Source organism: Sus scrofa, chromosome 6 (assembly GCF_000003025.6).
Source record: "Sus scrofa isolate TJ Tabasco breed Duroc chromosome 6, Sscrofa11.1, whole genome shotgun sequence".
NCBI classification, from domain to species: domain Eukaryota; kingdom Metazoa; phylum Chordata; class Mammalia; order Artiodactyla; family Suidae; genus Sus; species Sus scrofa.
In genome coordinates, this window is record NC_010448.4 from 116904889 (window position 1) to 116932722 (window position 27834).

At 35.6% G+C, this 27834-nt stretch overlaps 1 protein-coding gene across 1 annotated transcript in view; it reads right to left on the minus strand.

Moving 5' to 3' along the window:
- The window catches only part of CCDC178 (coiled-coil domain containing 178), a 421961-nt gene that overhangs the window by 139849 nt on the left and 254278 nt on the right, over positions 1-27834 (minus strand). The window contains exon 18 of the mRNA XM_021097611.1: positions 14694-14843. Coding sequence (XP_020953270.1) covers positions 14694-14843 — 150 coding nt within the window. The remainder of the gene's footprint in view (positions 1-14693; positions 14844-27834) is intronic.

Sequence of the window (27834 nt, forward strand, 5' to 3'; positions counted from 1 at the left end):
CTATAAAAATGAAAAGACAAAGAACTATAACTCAGAGGAGGGAGAAAAGAAAAAAACCCAGAAAATCAGCTAAGTGATGAGAAGATTCTCAGACTCCAGGAAAAAGACTTTAGACTGTTGATGCTGAAGATGATGCAAGACACTGGAAATAAACTGAGGCAAAGATGGAATTTACATGAGCAAAGAGATACAAGATATAAAACTTAAACAAGAATAGATGCAAAATACAATAACTGAAATAAAAAACTCACTAGAAGCAGTTAACAGTGGAATACAGGAGGCAGAAGAATGAATAAGCAAGGTGGAGGATAGATTAGTAGAAATTACAAAAGCTGAACAGAAAAAAAGAAAAAAGATTGAAAACAAATGAAGAGAGTCTCAGAGAACTCTGGGACAACATTAAATGCACCAACATCCGTATTATAGGGGTGCCAGAAGGAGAAGAGAGAGGGAAGGAGATATAAAAAATATTCCAAGAGATAATAGCTGAAAAATTCCCTATCATGGGAAAGGAACGACTCACTCAAATCCAGGAAGCACAACGAGTACCATATAAAATAAAATCAAGGAGGAATATACAGAGACACATACTAATCAAACTAACCAAAATTAAAGACAAAGAGAAAATCTTGAAAGCAGCTAGGGAAAAGAAACAAGTAACATACAAGGAAACCCCAATAAGGTTATTGGCAGATTTTTCAGCAGAAACTCTGCAGGCCAGAAGGGAGTGGCATGATATACTTAATGTGATGAAAGTAAAAATCCTCCAGCCAAGATTCCTTACCCAGCAAGTCTCTCTCTCTTTCAGATTTGAAGGAGAAATCAAAACCTTCACAGATAAGTAAAAGCTGAGAGAATTCAGCAACACTAAACCAGCCTTACAACAAATACTAAAGGAACTTCTCTAGGCAGAAAAGAAAAGACAGCAACAGGAAACAAAAATACCACACATGACATGGCTAACCAGTAAAGGTATATATACAGTAAAGATATGAAATCATCCATTCACTATTATACCACCAAAATCAGAAATGATGAGAAGAGGTGGGTACAAATGCAGGACTCTGGAAATGAACTAGCAATTAAGAGAACAACTTAAAACAATCTCATATACATATAGACTCATATCAAAATTTCAGAATAACTGCAAATCAAAAATCTACAATTGATACACAAACAAAGAAAAATCAACTCAAATACAACACTAAAGATAGTCATCAAACCAGAAGAGGACAGACAAAGAGAAGAAGGGAAGAAAAAGAGCAACAAAAACAAATCCAAAGCAATGAATAAAGTGGCAATAAGAACATACATATCAATAATTACCTTAAATGTTAATGGACGAAACACCCCAACCAAAAGACATAGACTGGCTGAATGGATACAAAAGCAAGATCCATACATATGCTGTCTTCAAGAGACCCACTTCACTTCTAGGGACACATACAAATTGAAAGTGAGAGGATGGAAGAAAATATTTCATGCGAACAGGAATCAAAAGAAAGCTGGAGTAGCAATACTCATATCAGATAAAATAGACATTAAAATGAAGACTATTTTAAGAGACAAAGAAGGTCATTACATAATGATCAAAGGATCAACCCAAGAAGAATTTATAACAATTTTAAATATCTACACACCCAACATAGGTTCACCACAATTTATAAGGCAATCGCTAACAACATTAAAAGGACAAATCAACAATAAAACACCCCACTTATAGCAATGGACAGATCACCCAAACAGAAAATCAATAAGGGAACACAGGCCCTGAATGAAGCATTAGACCAGGAGGACTTAGTAGATATTTATAGGACATTCCATCCAAAAGCAACAGAAATACACATTCTTCTCAAGTGCACATGGAACATTCTCTAAGATTGATCACATTCTCAGAAACAAATCCAACCTTGGTAACTTTAATAAAATTGAAATCATAGCAAGCATCTTTTCCAACCACAATGCTATATGACTGGAAATCAACAATAAGGAAAAATCTGCAAAAAACACTAACACGTGGAGACTAAACAACATGCCATTAAACAACCAATGGATCACTGAAGAAATCAAAAAGGAAATTAAAAAATACCTACAAGCAAATGACAACAAAGATATGACACTCCAAAACCCATGGGATGAAGCAAAATCCACTCTAAGAGGAAAGTTTATAGCAATACAAGCCCACCTCAGGAAACTAGAAAAAGCGCAAATAAATAAGCTAACTTTACATCTAAAGTAGCTCAAGAGAGAAGAACAGACAAGACCTAAAGTTAGTAGAAGGAAAGAAATCGTAAAGATCAGAGCAGAAATCAATGAAATAGAAACAAAGAAAATGATGGAAAAGATCAATGAAATGAAAAGCTGGTTCTTTGAAAAGATCAACAAAATTGATAAACCCTTAGCCAGACCTATCAAGAAAAAAAGAGAGGACACAAATCAATAAAATTAGAAATTAAAAAGGAGAAGTAACAACGGACATCACAGAAATACAAAGGATCATGAGACTACCATATGCAACTATATGCCAATAAAATGGAAAAACTAGAAGAAATGGACAAATCCTTAGAAAAGTGTAATCTTCCAAGACTAAACCAGGATGAAATAGGAAAGATGAATGGACCCATCACAAGAACTGAAATTGAAACTGTGATGAAAAAGCTTCCAACAAACAAAAGTCCAGGACCAGATGGCTTCACAGGTGAATTCTATCTAACATTTAGAGAAGAGCTAACATCTATCCTTCTGAAACTATTTCAAAAAATTGCAGAGGAAGGGATACTCCCAAATTTATTCTATGAGGCCACCATCACCCTGATACCAAAACCAGACAAAGATTCCACAAACAAAGAAAACTACAGGCCACTTTCACTGGTGAACATCGATGCAAAAAATCCTCAACAAAATACTAGCAAACCGCATCCAACAATACATTAAAAGGATTGTACATCATGATCAAGTGGGATTTATCCCAGGGATGAAAGGGTTCTTAATATCTGCAAATCCATCAGTGTGATACACTACATTAACAAACTGAAGAATAAAAACCATATGTTCCTCTCAATAGATGCAGAAAAAGCCTTTGACAAAATCCAACACTCATTTCTGATAAAAACCCTTCAGAAAGTGGGCATAGCAGGAACCTACCTCAACATAATAAAGGCCATATATGACAAACCCACAGTGAAAATCATTCTCAATGGTGAAAAGCTGAAAGAATTCCTGCTGAGATCAGGAACAAGACAAGGATGTCCGCTCTCGCCACTACTCTTCAACATCGTTTTGGAAGTCCTAGCCTCAGCAATCAGAGAAGTAAAAGAGATAAAAGGAATCCAGATTGTAAAGGAAGAAGTAAAACTATCCCTATCTACAGATGACATGATATTATACCTAGAGAATCCTAAAGACTCTACCAGAAAACTGTTAGAGCTCATCCATGAATTTGGCAAATTTGCAGGATGCAAAATTAATACACAGAAATTGATGGCTTTTGTATACACTAACAATGAAAGAGCAGAAAGAGAAATTAGGGAAGCAATCCCATTTACTGTCACATTCAAAAGAATAAAATACCTAGGAGTAAACCTACCTAAAGAGACAAAAGACCTGCACTCTCCAAACTATAAGACATTGATGAAAGAAATCAAAGATGACATAAATAGATGGAAAGATATACCATGCTTGTGGATTGGAAGAATTAATATTATCAAAATGACTTTACTACCTAAGGCAATATACAGATTCAATGCAATCCCTATCAAATTACCAAGGACAATTTTCACAGAACTTGAACAAGATACTTTAAAATTTGTTTGGAAACACAAAAGACCCAGAATAGCCAAAGATAATCTGAAAAAGAAAAATGGAGCTGGAGGAATCAGGCTCCCTGACTTCAGACTATACTGCAAAGCAACAGTCATCAAAACCGTATGGTATTGGCACAAAGACAGAAATATAGATCAGTGGAACAGTATAGAAAGCCCAGAATTAAACCCACGCACCCTCAGCCAACTAATCTATGACAAAGGAGGCAAGAATATACAATGGAGAAAGGACAGCCTGATCAATAATTGGTGCTGGGAAAACTGGACAGCCACATGGAAAAGAATGAAATTAGAACACTCCCTAACACCATACACAAAAATAAACTCAAAAGGTATAAGACCAGACAGTATAAAACTCTTAGAGGAAAACATAGGCTAAACACTCTCTGACATAAACCACAGCAACATCTTCTCAGATCCACCTCTTAGACTATTGACAAGAAAAACAAAAATAAACAAATGGGACCTACTCAAACTTCAAAGTTTCTGCACAGCAAAGGAAACCCTAAACAAAATGAAAAGACAACCCACAGAATGGGAGAAAATCTTTGCAAGTGATTCGACTGACAAGGGATTAATCTCCAAAATTTATAAACACATTCTGCAGCTCCATACCAAAAATCAAACAACCCCATCAAAAAATGGGCAGAAGATCTAAAAAGACAGTTCTCCAAAGAAGACATATAGATGGCGAGAAACACATGAAATGATGTTCCACATCACTCATTATTAGAAAAATGCAAATCATAACCGCTATGAGGTACCACCTTACACCAGCCAGAATGGCCATCATCCAAAAGTCTACAAACAATAAGTGCTGGAGAGGGTGTGGAGAAAAAGGAACACTAGTACACTGTTGGTGGGATTGTACATTGGTGCAACCCCTGTGGAAAGCAGTATGGAGAGTCCTCAGAAAGCTAAGCATAGAACGACCATTTGATCCTGCAATCCCACTCCTGGGCATCTACCCAGAGAAAACCATGACTCGCAAAGACATATGTACTCCAGTGTTCATTGCAGCACTCTTTTCAATAGCCAAGACATGGAAACAACCTACATGTCCATAAACAGAGGAGTGGATCAAGAAGAGGTGGTACATATACACAATGGAATATTACTCAGCCATTAAAAGGAATGAAATACCAGAATTTTTAGCAACATGGATGGACCTAGAAATTATCATGCTAAGTGAAGTCAGCCATACAATGAGACTCCAACATCCAAGGCTTTCACTGACATGTGGAATCTGAAAAAAGGACAGACTGAAATTCTTTGCAGAACAGATGCTGACTCACAGACACTGAAAAACTTATGGTCTCCAGCGGAGACAGTTTGAGGGGTGAGGGTATGTGCTTGGGCTGTGGGATGGAAATCCTGTGAAATCAGATTGTTATGATCATTATACAACTACAGATGTGATAAATTCATTTGAGTAATAAAAAAATTTTTTAAAAATAAAAAATTTTAAAAATAAAGTAATTATTGACAGGGGTGTACTTTTTATTAATTGTTTTCTGGCTGTTTTTGTAGTTATTCCCTGTCCCTTTTTTCTTCTGCTCTCTTTCCTGGTGGTTGTTGACTTTTTTTTTTTTTTTTTGTCTTTTCTGTCTTTTTAGGGCCACACCCATGGCATATGGAAGTTCCCAGGCTAGGGGTCTATTCAGAGCTGTTGCTGCTGGCCTATGCCATAGCTACAGCAACACCAGATCCAAGCCATGTCTGCAACCTACACCAGAGCTCATGGCAACAGTGGATCCTTAACCAACTGAGTGAGGCCAGGGATCGAACCTACAACCTCATTGTTCCTAGTCAGATTCGCTTCTGCTGTGCCATGATGGGAACTCCGGAGAACTTTTTTTAGTCTTATGTTTAAATTCCTTTCTCATTCTCCTTTGTGTATCTACCATAGGTTTCTAACGTGTGGTTACTGTGAGGTTCATATATAACATCTTATGTATGTAACATTTTAAGCTGATAGCAAGTTAAATTTTATTTTTTTATTATTTCTTTTTAATGAATTTTTTTACATTTATAGTTGTACAACAATCATCACAACCCAATATCATAGCATTTCCAGCAAGTTAAATTTTAAACTCATTCCAAAATTCTACATTTTTCCTCCCCACCTACATTATACTGGTGTTAATAAGGAACTGGGAGAATGCTATGCCTGCTTCCACTCACTGGTGCCAGCCAGGGAGCAGGAAAGTTCAGCAACTGCCTAGGCTCCACTGTCTTTAGCAAGCCATGACCACCCGCTCCTGAATGCCTGAGCAAGGCAGTGGGAGGGTACTGCATCCACGCATGCCCACCTGTGCTGGCAGGGTAGAGGGAGAGGGCAAAAATGGCATCTATTAATGCCTTCCAACTGTCCCCTGTCTTTCCAGCAGATGTTTTAAGATTAGTAAATTAATCCCCTTCATTAATAGTCTGGGAACTTGTCAAATTGCTGCTTTGGGGCTGGGTCCTGGGACATGTAAGACCACACCCAAGCCCTTTAAAAAGATAACCTCAGTTCTCTACAGCATTTTGGGTCCCTTGGATGTAAGCCCCATTGGTTTTCTCAGCCAGACATTCAGAGAGCTTGTCTCTCCAGAGAAGGTCCCAAAATTTGGGGTGCCTCATGTGGGGCACAAACCCCTCACTCCTCTAGGATAAGCTCCATTCTTTTGTGAGATCCCTCCTTGTTAGGGGTCACCACACTTGGGGTGGGGTTTTTGGCAAGATTAGGTCTCAGCATCTTATATTCATCTCAAGTTTTGTCCTTTGTTGTGGAGGAGTAGTTCAGCTACTTTTTCGGAGAGAAGTGTTCCATACATAGCTGTATATTTGGTGTGTCCTTGAGAGGAGATGAGTTCAGGATCTTCTGATGACATCATCTTGGACTGCCCTCCCCACAGCCACTTATTAACAAACACATAAAGGGTCAGATTCAGGTAAATTTCTTTTTGAGGTTTTCTTTTGAGATAATGCTACTTAACTTGGGTGCACTTTAAGAAAACAGAAGAAATATAACTTGTGACCTAGTGCCTAGTTAAGGAAATACAAAACAATTGAGTAACTTCTTCCTTACTAGGAAAATAATTTATATACAGGTATACATAGACTATGGTGAAGTTAAGTACAATTCACTTTATACAAAATATGTTCTCTGAAACTGTGTGTAATAAATAAAATCCTATTTAATTGTGTCATAACTGAAGTGACTGTGGATTCCTTGGAATTACTTTAAAATTGTAATGTGGAGATGCCAGATCCCATCAAATAAATTAGTGAATATTTTCATGGCATGTATCATTCTTATTGCCATCTTCTCTGTGAAATTTTAAAGATTCTTCTTCATAAAGTTTTGAATAACATATTTCTTTGCCCCCTCCTTTTTTTTAAGGGCTGCACCTGGGGCATAATGGAAGTTCCCAGGCTAGGGGTCAAATCAGAGCTGCAGCTGCTGGCCTATACCACAGCCACAGCAATGTGGGATCCGAGATGCATCTGTAATCTACATCGCAGTTCATGGCAACATTGGATCCTTAACTCCCTATGTGAGGCCAGGGATCGAACCCACATCCTCATGGATACAAATCAGGTTCGTATCCCAATGAGTCACAACCGGAACTCCCCAATAACATATTTCATGTTAGGATTATTTCTAAGAAAATTTTGCTTGTTATATCTATTGTGAATGGAGTCTTTTTATAAATATATATGTTACAATTGGGGTTTTAGGTATAAGATTTGGATATAACTCTGAATAATCCCTGTGTCCCTGTTAAGTCTATCTCTTATTCCATATTATATAGATGTGTATATATGCGATTTTCTACTCTGTAATCTTCTGTCAGCTTTACCTGGCCAATTAGGTGTTTGCCCATTGCTCTACTGCTTACAGTATCTTCATGTTTTCTAACTGATTACCATAATGTCACTATTACCCTACATTTACGTCCTCTCTCCCCATGTTCTCGGGTTGCATCAACTACTTAATATGTATTATAGACTTGAAGGTCTTTTGTAATAGTATGGCCACACCAAGATTTGGTACAAGTAGGAGATGTATATTTATCTAAAAATAATAATAATATCAGTAGTTATATCCTCCATATGCAGAATATAGTTTGTGGAAAATCATTATAGATGCTTTATTTGTAAAATCTGTATTTATGTTTCATAATGTTCTTAAGAAAATTAAGTAAGATTAAACACTAAGACTTGCAAAGTGCCTAGCACATAGGAAGTGTTTCACATATGTTAACTATTTCTACATATTTTTTATAGCAATCCTACTAAGGACATACTATTATTCCCATTTTTCAGAAGCTCAGAGGGATTCAGTAAGGTTTCCATAGATATTCCTTCTCACTTTTAGTGAGAGTAAAACTCTGAAGAAAGAAGTTACCTAAAGAAAACATTTACTATATGAATATGTATTTCATATTAATACTTATGTTAATAAATGATTATATGATATAGTTCTCAGATTTGTGGAAAGACGATTACAAGAGCATTTCTTTCAAATATTTATGTAATTATGATGCATACATGGTGTTCAAAACTAAAAAAAAAAATTGTTATACTGATACTACCACAAAATTGCAAATCAATTGCAGTGGTAAGTCATGCATTAGACAAGCCTAAGTAGAAAATATATCTATCATAGGAGGTGCATACAATGAACACTTTACTTGTTCTATTGAAATTCTTTTAAAATGGTTTTTGAATGATAAAAACTATTATTTCATTTTATAGCTACACAATGGCCTTAAAAAGTCAGGGTTCTTGGAAAAGAAGTAAAACTGTCATTGTTTGCAGACAACATGATATTATACACAGAAAAATTCTAAAGATTCTTACCCGAAAACTTCTAGAGCTCATCAATAATTTTGGTAAAGTTGCAGGATACAAATTAAAACACAGAAATTTCTTGCAATCCTATACACTAATAACAAAATATCAGAAGGAGAAATTAAGGATACAATTCCATTTACCATCACATCAAATAGAATAAAATACTTAGGAATAAACCTATCTAAAGAGGAAAGAGACCTACACTCTTAAAACTATTAGACATTAATGAAGGAAATTGAAGGTGATAGAAACAGATGGAAAGAAATACCATGTTCTTGGATTGGATGAATCAACATTGTCAAAATGACTATACTACCAAGGCAACCAACAGATTCAGTGAAATACTTATCAAACCACGAATGGCAATTTTCCCAGAAATAGAACAAAAAAGTCTTAAAATTTGTATGGAAACACAAAGGATCTTGAATTGCCAAAGCAATCTTGAGAAAGAAAAAAATGGGACTGGAGGAATCAGGCTCCCTGACTTGAGACTATACTACAAAGCTACAGTCATCATAATGGAATGGTACTAGCTCCAAAACAGAAATACAGATCAGTGGAACAGCCCAGAAAGCCCAGAAATAAACCCAAGGACCTATGGCCAATGAATCCATGATAAAGGAGGCAAAAATATACAATGGAGAAAAAACAGTCCCTTCAGTAAGTGGTACTGGAAAAGCCAGACAGATACATGTAAAAGAATGAAATCAGAACATTCTCTAACACCATACAAAAAATAAACTCAAAATAGATTAAGAACCTAAATATAAGGCTGGATACTATACAATTCCTAGAGGAAAACATAGGCAGAACACTCTCTGACAAAAACCACAGAAATATCTTTTGGGATCCACCTCCCAGGGTAATGAAAATAAAAACAACATAAACAAATGAGAGGGACCTAATTAAACTTAAAATATTTTGCACAGCAAAGGAAACTGTAAACAAAAAGACAACCCCAAAAATGGGAGAAAATCTTTGCAAATGACGCAACTAAAAGGGGATTAATCTCCAAAATATATAAACATCTCCTACAGCTTTATATCAAAAAACAAACAACCAGATCAAAAAATTAGCAGAAGATCTAAATAAACATTTCTCCAAAGATGACATTCAAATGGCCAAAACCCACAAGAAGATGCTCAATATCACTAATTATTAGAGAAAGAGACCCTAATATATAGAAAGAGTTTTAGTCATAGGAATAGTGATAAACATATGATGTTCAATTATATATATACTTATATGTATATCATATGTTTATCAGTTTATACATATATATATATATATATATATATAGTGAACCTTTGAACAACATGATTGTGAATTGTGAGTGTGTGTACATGCGCTCATACACCAAGTCCAAAGAAAGGAAGGCAGAAATACTGACAGGTCATTACATAGCTGTTGTGGGCACAAACTATTTTAAAATTATGGTTTTCCTAGCAAATAAATGAAATTCTATTTACACTGAAACAAGCACATAAAAATCACCAAAACCTATTTTTAATAAATGCAAGATAACAAGCCATACAAAATGGTTGTAAGAATGATAATTGAAACAGCTTTCACATTTTTTTAGGAAAATAATTTTGTTTACTGCTAGAATTGACTTTACCTCCCCACCAAATCAACATAAATTGAGTTTTAGAGGAAAACCACATTTGAAAACTGAAAGAGGGAAGAGAAAGTGCTAGTGAGATCTCTGAATGATATAACATTTTTGAGAAATTGTGATGAAAACGTCCACTGAGGCCAAGGCGATACAGATGAAATAGCAAAAAATTTAGGATTTGTCCTTTGTTTAGGTGATGAGAGGATGCTGTTGGGTTTGTATTCATTATCTGGTTTATTCTAGGAAAGACTCTCTTGGCCTCTGGAGATCACAACCTTCAGCATGGAAACAGGAGGTGCCTATTCCTGTTCCATTTTATTCTATCTTTGTTGGCATAATGGATGACTAGCAATTTATTTTGAATAACTGAATGAATGAATGACTCAGGTGTTTGAATTCTGTGAGGTCCATAAGTATCTCTTAGAGCTCCAGAGCAGTTCTCTAATTCATGGCTCTACATGATTTCTTCACAAGCTCAGGTCACTTAGAGAGGATGCTCCAGTGTGAGCATATCCACGGCAGTTACTCATTGTTTCTCAGTTACTGGTCCTCTCAAACTTTGGAAAAAATATCACAGTGAAGGCTCATTTAATGTCTCAGCCTAAGTTAAGGCAACTGTGTCCGAGGCCAATTTTTCTTCTAATTCACTGAATACATGTTAAATCCCTGAGCCACTCTGGCCTTAAGGTTCCTCATCTGTAAAACAATCTTCTAAGGAGATGAGTAAAATTTCTAAATCCTAGTCAAAAAGTTTTATAATTTAAGAGTTGTGAAACCTATCTCTAATCCTTATGGGAATTAAATCATTTCTAATTAGGTAGTTTTTTTTTCCCACCAGAAAATCATCACTGAAAAAGTGGCTTCAATTAAATGAAAGTACAAACACAATTAGTGACTCAAATAATCTATTTCAGTTGGATATGAGAGATATAATGTATAATTTATGTGGATATAATTTATGTGGTTTTTACATGCTTTAAAAACCTGATGAGACATGTATGTGATTGCTGAGTAATGTTACAGCAGAAATGGTATGGTTATAAAGTTATGATTATGGTTATGCCATGGTTATGAAGTGGTTGGATGTAGGAAAATCTGGAGTTTGATTCCCATCTCAGTCTTCCATGTGAAATACTCAATCTTAGTTCCATATCTTATACAGGAGATGATGATAATAAAAATAACAGAAAAATTCCCAGGATTACTGAGATAATGTTTGCAAGTTACATGGTATAGATACCTGGTCCACACAAGTGCTTGTTAAGCACTGACTGATTCTGTAATAATTTGTTTTCCCTTAGTATGAAAGCACTGAGAATTGAAACAGGGCAGAGATTAAGTTTTATGAGTGCTTTATAAAAAAATTAAAATAATTTTCACCAGTTTTGGAAGAGATCTTGTTTTCAGCCAACAGAATCTTCAACATTTTCATGATTGCTTAGCTTGCCTTTCTTTGCAGGCCTGAAGAACTTGAGACAGCGATTAAAAATGAACACATGGTGATTCTATCAACTTACTCATAGGTTTTTTTTTTTTAAAGAAAATATAAAAATATATTGGAAAGGTTTCAGTGAGAATGATGAAAATGTACCTTTAAACATGGAAATACAACCTGATTCTGGTTATTTTTCCTTCATTCCTCTTTACTGTTATGTTAAATTATGAGATCTGAGAAGTTTCAGACTAGATTCTATTCTACCATTGCTCATTTACAGGGTTAATAAGAATTTGGTATAATGGTTTTTGTTTGTTTCTGATTTTTAAAAGGTAAAATATCCACCATTTCAAGTTTTAAATATACAGAAAAGTAACAGAAAACATGTGCAAAAGAAGCAGACATAATTCTACCACCAAAAGTAATTTACAACATTCTAAAATTTGAGCCATCTGTATATAAAATTGTGTTAAGGAAAGGGACATTACTTTTTTATATTTAATTTGTTTTACTCTTCCACGAACTTTCTTTGCTACTCTTGGTGTAAAAATACTCAGATGTAGAAAAATGTATAATTTGTGTAGAAAGAATAATACTCCCTAAACATGATAATTAAAATATAATTATTGACCAAGTTAAAAGGAATGTATGTTCAGAAGCAAAGGAATTATTCTGAAACAGGAAAAAAATACAAAACATTCCATTTTATCTGACAAGGAAATTCAACAAGGGAATCAGAGGCTTAGCAGTGCTTTTGTGTACCCAAAACTAAACTGGTCAAAGGAAATGCTGCAAGGAAATGTACTAAAATATTAAGGGGTTTTCTCAGTTTTGATGGCCAAATTCCATCCTGTAAGCAGTGCATTAGACGCTAATGACATACGATTTCTCACTGACAGATTTAACAGCATCAATAAGGCCTCTCTGTCCATTGCAGCAAATTGATCCTACATGACACTGACAAGGGCAGCCTGCACTTAATGACCTCCATCGCTGAAGGATGGAAATGAAAAATGATTGGAGGTACAAATAAATCTTTGAAAGTTTCCCTGAAACAGGTGTGCTAAAAGTGATTCGTTTGAAGGATCATCACAAACATAAACCCAATCTCCTAGCATGTCCCACTATCTGTTCATACGAGGGTCTCACTCCCTGGATCCTGAATCAGGATCAGCTTTAATTCCAAAAACAACATCAAGATAATTCAGTTCTTACTATGGAAATACTATGTACGGATCTTTCTTACAGGCATGAGTTTTTCCATCTGCCACCAAGAGATTCTACAAACTGATTAATAAATATACATGAAATTTGTTTCTTTCCTGGTTAGAAAAGGAAATACAGCATAGCCATTGATAATTTTATCCTCCTCTATTATCAACAACAGATTAAACATGTTTAAATTCAACTACAATGTCAAATGCATGAAGTGATTGGACAAAAGCTTCATGGATACACTACTGTCTTTTCTTTGATTCCTGCACGATGGTTTGAGGACACTAAGATTTTGACATGTAGTTGTGTTCTCAATGCTTTCCCAAACATATTTACTTCTTCTTCTTCATCTTTTTAGGGCCACACACACAGCATATGGAGGTTCCCAGGCTAGGGCTGAATTGAGCCATAGCTGCTCGCCTACGTCACAGCTATAGCAACACCAGATATAAGCTGCATCTGTGACCTATACCACAGCTCATGGCAAAGTCAGATCCTTAATCCACTGAGCGAGGCCAGGGATCAAACCTGCAGCCTCATGGATACTGGTCAGATTTGTTTCCACTGAGCCACAACAGGAACTCCACAGATTTACTTCTTGATCTACCTTCATCTTGCTACTACTTCATTACAAATTTTTAAGAGAAAAATACATACCCTCTCTCCCAATACATTTGGAAGCTTTAACTCCCAGGAGAGTAGATGAATGTGAAACAGTGTGTTTATGAGCAGCATACCAGATGAAAGTATAGTTACTTAACAATTGCATAGGAATTTTATTTTCAAAGTAACTATGGAATTCTCTTTTTCGTTCCTTACCAATTTTACAGATGAGAAAACTGAGGTCAGAAAGGGAAAATAATTTGCCAAGATCACTGAGCAAGTAATTAGTACAGCTTACACTCAAATGCTGGCCTTCTGTCCTCCCAATATTCCAAAATAATGAGGGATAAATATAGCACTGACATTCTAAACTAATTTATAGTATCGCACTCTGGGTGACATAGAAGAAAAGGATCCATTAGTGGTTTACTGGTTTTCATAGCTAGGTGAATTGTTAAAATATAATCCACGCCTCTTGTTTTTAAATTTTAAATTCTGAGATGAAACAAAGATTTAAAGGAAAATAACTTTTTTTGTCAATGAATAACTGGAGAAGAATAGAGAGAAAGTAGCTAAATTTTAACATGCTAGGAACAGGGCTTTCTCTACTTTTTGATTTGTGGCTTACTGTGTTTTTTACTTTTCCACTTTTAGTACTGTAGAAGATTTTATAAAATATGCCAGAATTTCCAGTGATTTCCAATGGCCAGAGAGAATCAATTCTTTATCCAAATTTCTAAATAAGCCTCATAATTAATAAGAAAATAGATATCAAAATAGGGAGCCCATACATTGTAAGGAAGAATTAAAGGTACATCATGGAAAGTTACCTACAGATAGAACTGAAATGTTGAAGTATATGATAATATATTTAGGTCTATGAACTACAAAACTCAGATAGTTCAGATCATAATAATTAAAAGCAAATTCATATAAAGTAGTGGATTAAAAACTATGTTTTTTCATTTCTCAAATACCTTTTCAAATTCAACTTCAAAAGGTTGATAAAAATATATAGCAATTTATAAAAAGAAAACATACCATTTGGTGGCAGATGAAGGACCACCATGACTTGGAGACCCTGTGACTGACACTTGTTACTTTTTATGGTACATATGTCAAGTAAATCATTATTTTTTAAAAAATGAGAAAAACCTACCTGTTTCATATCTCTAATTGAATCATCAAGTGACAGCTGTCTTTCAAACAGGCTGAAATAATTGTCCTTTACTGTTAAGAAAATAGTCTGTAATTGCTGATACTCTTGAGCTAGCTGTAGATTTTCTTCTAATGAATCATCTTGTACTTTCTAGAAGAAAAATATATATTTAATTAAAATCACTTTGTTTGAATTTTTACATCATTTGAATTATCTAAAAGTATTACATTACATATTACAAAAACTGTTTCCCCTAACACTCCTAACCTCCTTGTATTTAATAATTTTCTTTTTTTGGCTGCACCCATGGCATGTGGAAGTTCCTGAGCCAGGGATCAAACCTGCACCACAGCAGTGACAATGCCAGATCATCCTTAACCCGCTCAGCCACCAGGGAACTCCAATATTTTTCTTGTTTATGGAGGTGTTTTTTCTTTTTTGAACACTGATTCATCTGAGTCTGTCTGACTTTGGTTCCCTCTCTTTCACAGATTTCTCTCCACAATGCCTTGGGAAGTATGCAGTCCTAGGAGCATACTCAGCATTCCAGGAGACTTCTCATTCCCCATCCCTTTTCCTTTTCTCAAGCTCCAGTGCTGAAATAGGTATGAGACATTTGGAAGCTTAGAATCCTATTTCCAAGAGGTGCAGAGTGGTGGCACTCACAAAAAACATTCAAAACACAGAGAAGCAAAGAGTAAAAAGACAAGGAGCAAGGAACTCAATGTTTAGAAGCACCCAGAGAAAGCAATTATTTGTTACTGGTATACTTTCGCTATTACTTACTAAAGGCTAATCTGCTTCTGTGAGCAGTCAAGAACCTCTAAGACTCTCCATGACTAAACAAATACATGTCAAATCTAATACAAACCCCTTGGAATGTAACTTTTGCCAACATTACCCACTGGAAAATTATGGGCTATCATTTTAAATCTGATGTATGATTCAGTTTAGTTGCTGATTCTTTTCACATTTCTAGCATAGAAAAATAAACTTAGCTGCTTCAAAAATATAGAATTTTATCAACGGCCTTAAATATTTTCAAACCCGTTAATCTAGTAATTCAGCTTATGAAAATTTATTCAAAGCAAAAAGCTTTATTTGTCACATTATTTATAGTAGAAAAAAGTTTTCGAAGCACGTAATTGCAGATTAATCATGATGATGATTGAATAACTAGATATAAAAATAACCATTGTGAAGCAATTAAAAATGTTTCTTTGGAAAACTGCTATCACATTAAACCTTTAGTATAAATTGTTAAAAAATTTATTGCAGTATGAGAATGTGCACAGAGGAAATGTAATTCAGCTGAAAATTGCCTGTACAAATATTTCTGTATTTACACACTTGGAGATTTATTAAGGTCAACAAACATATTTCTCATGAAAACTTGGTATCTATATTGATCCTCAATGATTAATATTATGTCATAGGCATTCTTTAAAAAGCCTAAATGATGAACTGAAAATCATTTTAAGTGTTCCTGTCCTAATTCTGGCATAATCATTTAAAACTTTAGAAACTTCTATCTAAAAGAACCTGCTTAAAATAACAATTATCTTTTGGTAGAGGACAAACTGTCTGCAAATATTTTTCTCTGGGAGAGGTACTTATGAAAAGATGGTTACAATTTTTGTTGATATGTTAACCCTAAAATTAAAATCTAATCGTCAAGTGATTAACGTGAAACTTTAACACGATTAACGTGAAACTTTAACACGTTCCCCTGGAGGCAGGAGAAGAAATTATTTTGAGTGTTTTTTTTGTTGTTGTTGATTTAACATAAGCATGACACCTGAGATATTCTACTTCTCAATTACATATCTTTCAAGATGCAGGCTATTATGAATGTTGAAATTGAAAGGGGTGCTACAAAAGTTGTGGGATTTATTTTAAACCTATTTAATGGAACTTAATTGAGGATATATTTGGTACTTTATACTTTACTCTTTGTGTTCAGTTTTATTTCCAAGTGCATATACTTTCAATTTCTGTTTACTGTTTACTGTTTTATATACTGTTTACTGTTTTATATATCATGATTACTACAGATACCAAGAAACTGAACTGTATAGTTATGCCAATGAATCTTCACATCATCAGTCATGCTCCTTTACATTATTATTTCTCAGTAATGAATGTATAGAAGGATTTACCAATTCAGTACCTATTCCTGAAAGTCAGTGACCTTCATATGTGCAATGAAGTTTAAGTTTTTTAATTTTAAATAATGGTATTCTGCTGGCATTGAAAATTTTTTTTTATGTTTAACTATGGTTCCACCTCACAACTCTGACTGGTTTAATTTTAACCAATAGTGTTATAATATGCAATGCAACAAAGAGGGAATGATAATTATTGGTGGATATATGTCCAGGGTAAATAATGCTACCACTACTGGAGTTTCACAGCTAGCAGTAGATGATAATAAATAAGGGGGCACAAAAGTTGGAGTTGGCAATATAATAAAAGGGTGCGAAAAAAGAAGGAGCTGATAACAGAAGGAAGATGACTTTCAGATGCTTTTAAATTCAAATCCAGTTAAATCTTATCAGTAGAGTCTTTCTACTTAAGGTCTTGACTAAAGGAAAACTTGAAAAAAAATGTGTTCCTAAAGCCATTAAAGAAAATTTTATCACAATTTCTACAGGCCAAAATAACTGCACTCTGAGCTGATTTACAATATTATTTTATTCATTCATTCATTTACTCATTTTCATTCAATTGCTTTCTTCAAAAATTTTCAGTAACTACTATTAGCCAAGCTCTAAGATATAATGGTGAACCTTAAAAATTTGTGGCCTTATGGGAAAGAGTTCTATTAAAAATTACTGATAACTTGGAAGAATAGATTTGTGGTTGCCGAGGGGGAAGGAGTGGGATGGATTGGGAGCTTGGGGTTAATAGATGTAGACTATTGCCTTTGGAATGGAAAAGCAATGAGATTCTGCTGTGTAGCACTGGGAACTATATCTAGTCACTTATGATGGAGCATGATAATGTGAGAAAAAAGAATCTATACATGTATGTGTAACTGCCATGCTGTACAGTAGAAAACTGACAGAACAATGTAAACCAGCTATGACGCAACAAAATAAAAATCATTATCTAAAAACAAAAAGAAAAAAATACTGGAATATATAATTACAATGTGGAATTCATCATCTTTTGCATTTTTGTGTTTTCCATACATATTAAATTCACCCCAAAGGTCTAAATAAATGTAACCCTTCCTGAAAGTCAGATATATTGGTATTCATTCAATTCACATTATTAATGATTATTAGGATGATGGAACATTGAGAATGGCTTGATAAGGAGAAGAGATAGTGAATGCCTGTTAATAGTTTCCATGTTGTCTAGAATTTAGTAAGGAAAATACTTAGCTACGTGATGGTTTGTTCTCTGTTATCTCAAGTTATTTTTCCAATTTTGATGTTTGGGAGGATATTCAGCTTCTTAACACAACATTTTATTAGGAAATAAGGGTTATGTTTATATAAAGGGGTGAACAAAAGTTACTTATCAATTCCATGAGGGCCATCATTATGTTTACGCATAAAATACACTGTACAAAGCAGGGCTAACATTGGTGGTTACACAGGTTTTCAGTAAATGAATAAATGACTAACAGAATAACAGGAAATGGGTGTACTTAGCACTTTAGAACCAGATATTTTATTGGCCCACTTTTACAAAATAACTTATTGATGATATAACCACCTATTAGAATGAAGCACATTTATTTGTATTGTTTGACACTATGCTACTTGAGAGGTAAAGATTTTAAGGATGTATATAAAAAGAATTCACACCACATGTTTTTGCAGTGAATATTTGAACATTATTCTAAGGATATACCAACTTCAGACTGAACAAGAGTTCTTCCTCTGGTGCATCGCTGAAGGTACATGGAGTTCCTGAAATTGCACACAGTGTTCTTCTTGTGTTCCCTAATTTGTCCATGATCCTAAAAGTACTGATAAATCATTGCTGAAGAAAGACCTGGCTTCTCCTATCACCAAAAATACTGAGACGTGAAGGAAGATTGAGGCCCCAAGATATTCAAATAGTAAGTAGTTTTCCTTTTTTTTCTTTCTTGACCTTTATTATTCTTTCAGCCATGGCTGTCATCTTAGATCTTCCCTCTGCTTTCTCCATTTTCAGCTTCTTTTTTTCACACCCCTTACCCACGACACACTGGGTAAGTGAGTAATAAGGAAATACAAACAGAAAACTGCTGTTCTTTTTGGACAAAATATAGAACCTATGTCATCTATTGATGTTATACCTTGTGATATACAGACACAAACTTAGAAATGAGGAATTGTTACTGTCCTAGTTGTTATACTTACAGAAAAGGTAAGGCAATGAGAAATCAGGTGAGGCCACTTGTATTTTCCAAAAAAAGGTCACAGAAATAGTATCACTTCCACATGTTCTTCCAGAACCTTGTCACTCCTTATCAAGATGTGTAGCCTATTTCTCTTTCCCTTGAGCCTGGGTAGATTTGTGGCTTCTCTAGCCCATAGGGTATGGTGGAAAGATACTGTGTGACTTCCCAGGCTACTTTATAAAAAAGTTAGTTAAAAAAGCAAACAGCTTCTGCCAGGCCCTCCCTTTGGGGACATTTACTCTTGGACCAAACACCACATTGTGAGGCATCCAGGCCACATGGAGAGATTATGAGTAAGTATTCCAGCAAACAACCCAAGCTTGTGTCTAAGATAACAGTAGAGTTATCTGAAGATGATTCCTATGCTTAGTCTTTAAGTCATCCAGCTGATGGTTAGATCATGTAAGAAGAGACAAGTTGGCCCTGTTATGTCCTGTCCAAATTTCTGACACACAGACCGCTGAGCCATGAAGTTTTAGGGTACTGTTAAGCGACCACAGCAATTGAAACATGAGGTATCTTGTGCAAGGTTACATACATATCAGGTGAAGGATCAGGGCTTTGCACCCCGGCAGACTGGCTCCAGATCCATTCTCTTCACCATACACTATACTTCCTTCATACGCCAGCACTCTTTAAAACTATGCAATTCTGTCTTTATAAAACCTAATGACATTAAACAGTCAAATCAAATAACAGAATTGCCTTGTTTGAGCCTATTTCCACCAACCATCTTTTCATAAATCTGGCTAACATGTGGCTTGTTGACATAGATATATTAGGCTGCTGAAGGAAATTAGAACTTGATTCCCTTGGAAGCTACTTTTCAATATAAGTCAACATGGGCATGTTGGTTACATACAATCTGTCTTGTGTTTTGTGATCCACATGTTTCCATATTCCATGATTTGATTAGAGCGGATGCACTTAGTGGCAAGACCACATGCCCAAGTGCACAGACCTTTATAGCTGAGGCCTGCACAACTCTGGACTATGGTTGATTGTAGCACAGTAGTGTTACATGTTGAGACTTCTGGGCATCCAGCCAGATATACTTATTTTGGAGAAGGCCTAAATCCCTTTGAACTTTTATTATTTATTTATTTATTTATTTATAGCAAAAGGTGGTAGAGTAGGTTATTTGTTTTAAATTTAAGATGGGCTAATGGCAAAGGAGATACAAGAAAAGAACTTGATCTAAACATTTTAGAGAGATGGTTACAATCTCTCTATTTGAATGGTACATGTATGTGTAGAAAACTTATATAGCTATTTACAAATATTTTAGTGTTTTAAAAATCATCCTAGTGCCTTTATATAGTCATGTGTCATCTATACCTTCATTTACTATTAATACAGGCATTTGGATCCAGTTCACCAGGCAGAGGGCCAAGTCTTCTCTCAATTACACTTTCATTGTAAGAGAGTTGTCATCTTTTGACCCAGTTCTAATTCTAACTGTCCTATCCTAATGTGATTATGTGTGGCAGTCTCAGATGATCTTTTCTGATGATCTGTCTGTCACCTCCTGATTCGTGGCTGATAATGGTTTATTGCAGACAGCGCCTTGCTTCCTTGCATCTTGTCAGGGCTCTGCTGGCTGTTACTGCCATGTCTGTGTCCTCACACAGACTGCATCACACTCACTCTAGTCCCAGAGTTGGAAAGAATTGACTTCCTGCCAGAACCACCAGGAAGCAAAAGTTGTATTGCTGGTATTTATTGATCAGTGTTCCTGCAGAGCATCCTCCTGTCCAGTTTCATTCATTTATTTGTTGTTCTTTCAATCATTTGTTGAGTAAATCCTTAGTATGTTTACCTTATAGGTCCAACTCTATAGCTGCCCCAGGTAACTGACCTTTTTGAACCAGGGATCTCAGGCTAGACTGGGAGGAGGCAGAGTGGAAACAAATCTATTCAAGGTATTTCTTGAAGTACCTTGAATCGATTCTATCAGGTGGGGAAAGCAGGGCCAGAAAATAGTCAGTGAGCTGAATTTAGAAAAACTGTTTTATTTGGCAAGGATATAAGTTGTCCTGCCACATGGATCATCCTATATTTGAGAAAATTGGGTGAGTCAACTGAGAACAATGTTCTCTTGGCCCCTTTAGAACCATTAGATTATTGTTTCCTATAACTTGTGACCTTCATAGATTGTGTTAAATGTTCTTTCATCATTTGACTTTAAAATATTTCTATGTAAAGAATGATAGGTACCCATATATTTAGTATTTCACTGATGCATAGCATCGTACATGACACTCCATTCTAACACCAATGTTTCAGTAGCATGTTATTCTGTACAGAAGCTTACGCCTTACACCATTGATATCATCCAATTTCCACAGTCTCCACATCTGCTCTTGGCACATCTCTGCCAGCTCAGGGTCCTGGATTGATAGTTTTGCATGAAGCTATTTTTGATGTTATTAGAGCAGTCAGACATCAGTACTGAGACTCTTTCATAGAATGTGCAGGGGATAGAGACATAGAGGTTCCAAGTCTCTGTAAAAAATGTTGCTTCAAAAGCAGTCCCTTTGATTCATGGGACTTGGCGTGGTGAACACAAATGCTTGACATAGATGCCAAGCCTCTAACGATATAATAGGCAGGGAGAAAACATACTTTTTAGGGGCATCACCTACTGTGTGCATAGAAGCAGTAGTGTATTGCAGCTCTCTTAAAATCTATACACCAATTACAACAGAAAACGAGACCTCTCCCCAGCGTTTCCAAGGAGCAAGTCTGTGAGAATGATATGTGTCGATACCCTGAAGCCTCAAAGGAGCAAATAACTGTTTTAACTCTCCCAGGACCCACTTTCTTGTCTGTGCTGCCATGGAAACCAGTCTCTTGTCCAACTCGAGTTCTCCTATAATTAGTCTTGAACATTCTTGATTTTTAAATGAATAAATCGGTCCTCTGCCTCAAGGTTGTTACATGCCTCAAACTCTACATATTATCATGTTTGACAAAATGTTCTCTATTCCCTAATTTATTTTAAAATACTTATTGGGCATCTGGTACACACAAAGCGCTATGGAGGACACCATGAAAGGTCAAACGGCACCTTTAGGATGCTTTTTGATAAAAGCTGCTATGCCGTTTGATAAAAGCCTGCTACATGCCAGCTGACCAGTCAAACTTGTCACTGCCAGACACTGGCAGATGCTTTCTTCAGCTCCCTCATCCCAGCACCCACACAGATGATCGCAAACAGGACTCCCTGTCGTAGCTCTCTGACGGGCTTACGCATTTAGCTACTGCTGATTTACTCAAAAGTTTATTAATGGACACTACAACACTGCCTCTCAGAACTCAGAAAACATCCACTGGGAATTTATGAGTAGTTTGGATTAGCCCTGCTTTTCCTTATTATGTTTTGACTCTGCTCTGTTCAGTGTATACATTTGACCAGGAGTTATTGACACCAGCAGGAAAAAATACACAATTTCAGGGCCGGAGGAGCTTGCAATCAGACAGGGGAATTGAGGCATTCACAGAGCTAACTGCATTAGAATACATTAAGCACAAAGAAGGCTAGAAGACATGTCCAAATAATGAGAATAGTTCCATGAGAGAGCAGTCCAGTGAAAGTGATGAGCAAAGTTTCAAGGAAAAGGCAGTTTTTGAATAGATTTGGAAGCTATTTCATACACAGGGTACTGTATGTGTTCTTGGCAAGGAAAATCCGGCCTAGAAATACAGCTACTTGTTAAATATTAAAAAGCACCTGATTAATATGGTGTGTGTTTTTTTAAAAAAAGAAACACCTCCACACTACCTGCAGCATTTTTCAATGGCTTTAGGGATCACTAAATACAAATGTCACTTACATTAGCTATTAAATTTTTATTTGATCCAGTTTTCTTCAGTATAATTGTAAGTCCTGTCAAAGTATCTGGTATAACTTATTAGAGAAACAGATTACATAATAAGAAAAAGAAAGTAAAAATCGGTGTCATGTAGTCTGTATCCTCAATGTATTTTTCCAAGTGAAAATACGTGATTTAGATAAACACATGTATGCCCTCAGTGTCAGTCACAGCACTAATAATTCTTCTAAATTTATTTTTTACTTTATTAAATACACTCTAAAAATTTAATCCTGAATATATGTGAGTTTAACAAGTGTCCTCTAATATTGTTTAAGATTGTTAAGGAGACATATATTTGCCTAGTATTTCCTTTTTTAACATTCTTCCACATTATCATAATTTAATTCTATTTCATTTGTCAATATTTTAAAATATATTTTTAATGTCTACTACTCTTTTCGCCATTTCACACGAAAGACTGAACAACTTCCTCTTCGTGTGCACCTCCTGATGTGACTGGTTTAAGATTTAGAAAGGTTTCCTATTTACTCACATTTTAATGATATACATTTATACTTCACTGGTGGAAAAGGCTGATCAGTCACAGAAAGGTCAGTTAACACTAAATAGACCCTTTCTTTATGTAATTACAAAGAATAATATCTTTGTGCTGATGGCACTGCACATGGAGTGGGTGATGCAGAGAATTAATGTGCTGCCTTGTTGGCCCATGGGATAGAGATTCCAATACAATAACCACAACTTATTCTAATTATGCAGCTTTAAAAGGTCATCAGCAAAAAGAGTTAGGAAATTATCAACTAACTTTATCATAAAGTAATAATGTACTACATAAATGCAAAAACTGCAAGAACAGTACCTTCAAACGTTATTACAAATGAGAGAAAGACTGATCTAAGAGATTCTAGGACATGAAAGCATAAATTAATTGATATGAGATTTCATAATCTCCTATTGATGTGGTCAGATAGCCTGATCTCACTTGATATTTATAGAAAATGTTTAATTTTGAAAAAGCTTTTTTATGTTTAATGCCAATTTCATTGCCACACTGATGTTTGGTATACATTCTGGTAGAATTTAAATATTTCTTTAAAAATATATTTGTTATAAAATGATGCATGCTGATTATACTACACACAAATAATAGAGATGTATATGAAGTAGAAAATTAAAGCTCATCTTTGAAAAAAATCACAGTCACTTTTATACCCCAGAGATAGTATTAACGATTTGGTGAATGTCCTTAAGGAATAGAAAATTTTTAAAATTCTTACATTGACAATGATGAAATGAAGGTCAGAAAAGTCAAATTCCTGTACAAGATTGCATAAGAAGAAAGCAGCAACAAGGCCAGGGTCCAGTCTGATTCAGTCTAACTCCCATTCTGGGATTACATCACCTCATCTTGAATATGAATTCGACTCTCAATATTCTAGGTTGATATGTGAAAATGCTCTAATTTCTGAATACTCTATAGAATTAAACCAGTCTTTCAAAATAAACTGGATGTTCCTAGGGCAAGAGTCCTTTAAAATTAAAAATTAAAATAAAATATGGGTGTTCCTGTCATGGCTCAGCAGAAACAAATCTGACTAGTATCCATGAGGATGCAGGTTGGATCCCTGGCCTTGCTCAGTGGGTTAAGGATCTAGCATTGCCATGAGCTGTGGTGTGGGTTGCTGACGATGCTCGGATTCCGGGTTCCTGCAGCTGTGGCGTTGGCCGGCAGTTATGGCTCCAGTTCAACACCTAACCTTGGAACCTCCATATTTAGGCCTGTGGCCCTAAAAAGACAAAATAACGAAAAACCCTACGATCAGTGTCTTTTCTTTGGGGATAGAAGGTCAGAAAACATCAAGCCCTTGGACACAGAGGTGCCAAATACAAGAAGTACCGCAAATAACTTGCAGTCTAATACAATATCCTATGGCAGAATTATCACTGACACTTTTCCTCTTTTGTTCCTCTCGGATATTCCTTTTACTCAGAAATAAAAGATCATGCACATCTCTAACCACGTGATATTGCCCACACTGGGGCGCTGTCCAAACCTTGCAAAGATTCTCAAGTAGAAATAGGATTTCAAATATCTAAGGCAATTTTCTGAAGAGGCTTATGTTGAGACACATCTACTTCCCAAAATAACTGCATCCCAGTATGGGAAAGATCATATTCTATGGGAAAGAATCGTGTAACTATGGTTGTGCAGCTGAATCCAACCCACTGCTTGCTTTCATCAATAAATATTACTGGTGCACTGTCACAGCTATCTGTTTACACAATGTCTATGGCTATTTCTGCACTGCAATGGCAGAGTTAAGTGGCTTCGATAGTGACTAGGTGGACCCCAAAGCCTAAACTAGTTACTATCTTTCCCTTTACACAAAAAGTTTGCTGATCCCTATATTAATATGCAAGTATCATGCAAAACAAAGTTCCAATTTAGATGTCTCATACAGGATTTGGGCTTTACTTATGCCTTTGCATAGAGAAAGACTCCTGAAAAGCATTTTGTATTTTTCTTCCCAACAGAGACACATACTAAGGATATAGCCAATAATGTCTCCAAGTCCTTAAACTATAATATGATGCTCATAAGCTTTTCAAGTACTCTCAAAATGGGCATAATAACCGTGCAGAGAGTTTTCAGATCTATCAAGATACCATAAACAACATCCAAACTTATTTACCCTAAACCTTCTTGAATTAAATGTGGTTCATACAGGTCCTACATTGTAGGAAATTAAAGGTGTGTTAATTTGTCTACTTTTGTAACTTCTGTTTTGGGGGTCTGGGCTTAATTTTATGTTGCCAAGTGTAAGTTTAATTTTGCAGGGGACATGTGTCCATTCCTTTGCAAAACAGCAAAGTAAAATGTTATAGTCACCCACATGAAATACTGTAAAGTGATTAGAAGAAATGCAACTAGATGTACAATGTAGCAACACGGAGTAATCTTTAAACTATGGTGGTAAGTTGAGAAGATACAGAATGGTAAATACTGCAGAACTCAGCACATGAGGGAAAGTACCAGTGGGAGTTAGAAACAAGAATTAGGAATAAAGAGTTCAGGGACAGGATTCCCATCATGGCTCAGTGGTTAATGAATCCGACTAGGAACCATGAGGTTGCGGGTTGGTCCCTGCCCTTGCTCAGTGGGTTAACGATCCGACGTTGCCATGAGCTGTGGTGTAGGTTGCAGACGCGGCTCAGATCCCGCGTTGCTGTGGCTCTGGCGTAGGCCGGTGGCTACAGCTCTGATTCGACCCCTAGCCTGGAAACCTCCATATGCCGCAGGAGCGGCCCAAAGAAATAGCAAAAAGACAAAAAAAAAAAAAAAAAGAAAAAAAAAGAAAGAAAGAGTTCAGGGACAAAATAAGTTGAGTTAATTCTTTGAGGATATGTAAGTTCTACACTGTCAGCACTGACACTCTTAACATGACTAAGTGGTTGGGTTCTTAGATCTTCCAGGTTTTTTCAGGGGTTTAGTGAAAAAATGTTAAAATCAGAGCGCTCAAACATCAAACAACTCTGGAAATAACATCTCTGCAAAATTAGCTTCCCTAGGGGCCATGACCCTAAGATTTATTCTGCACACCATCTAGTCATGGTTAAAAGTAAGTGAAGACATTAAGAAAACTGTCATTATAATTATGTACCAAGTTCATGATTGTTTCTCTCTATGCCTTCTCTTTCCCTTCTCATCTTTGCTTTTCATCAATTTATTAATTCTTTTTTCTCTTCCTTCTTGTTATCTTTGTCAAGCACGAATTCATTCAACTGCCTAAGGTCTTCTAGTTTATCACATGTTCCTCCTGAAGATACTACTTTCCCTTCCCATCATTTCCTCAATCTACTCTACCTTCCAAGGCACTTCTTTCTTTCTATATTATGATGGAAATAGAAGTGTCTCAAAGAAATGAAAAACATTTGCAAAATCTACTGAGTGTCTTACTTTTCCCACAAAATAAGACACATGAAAATCTAACACTATAGAAGGAAGACAGTGAGATGCATATTGTGCAATTCATTTTATGGCTGCCTTCTTTTTGGTGTTGTCCAGATACTAATTTGGACAGTGGTGGTAGAAAAGTAACAAAACTTAAAACTTTTGGTCTATCTGGAAAGGCTGATTAGAGATATTTTACATCTTGGTATCAATATGTCCTGTCAGCCTAGTAGGATGGTACAAGAGCATCAAGGTGGTAAGTTTACATAAGTAAACCAAGTATATGACAAATACAATTATATTCTTAGACACAAAGGGATACACATAAGTGGTTTTATATTTTCAATCTTTGACAGACATGAAAAGACCCAGAAAATGAAAAAAGTAGAACAAGCGAAAATCCCTTGAGGAGGAATGCAGGACACAGAAGCAATAAACCTGGCATTTAGAATAAATATTTGTTATTGGATAGTAATTTCTAGTTCATTGATGGTGAATACTGTATACATGTATTTTTATGTGGTGAAACACGTAAAGATTAGCATTTTCAACTTTTCTTGAAAATTGGCACTTGGTAAGGCAGGTCAGTACTATAATACTATATTATATGTATATCTATCACTGCAATCACCATTTTATTATAGTTAATTTCTTTAATACTAATCTTGTATTAATATCTTCACTTCTGTGGACTTTAAAATATTGTATTAATTTTTTCCCAGTGCTTAGTAGGTAGTAGTCTTTTAGTAACATTATTGAACAAATGAAGAGACAAATGAAATTGCATAATACTATGTCTTGTTGAACCCAGAAGTACCTACATGGAAAAAAATGGGTGGACTGAACATTCATGATTTTTATTTTCATTAAAGTATCTATTTCTGCCAACTATTCTTATATGGGTGGATTTTTGGAGTATTATACATGGATGACATTTTATGTGTTTTTTAT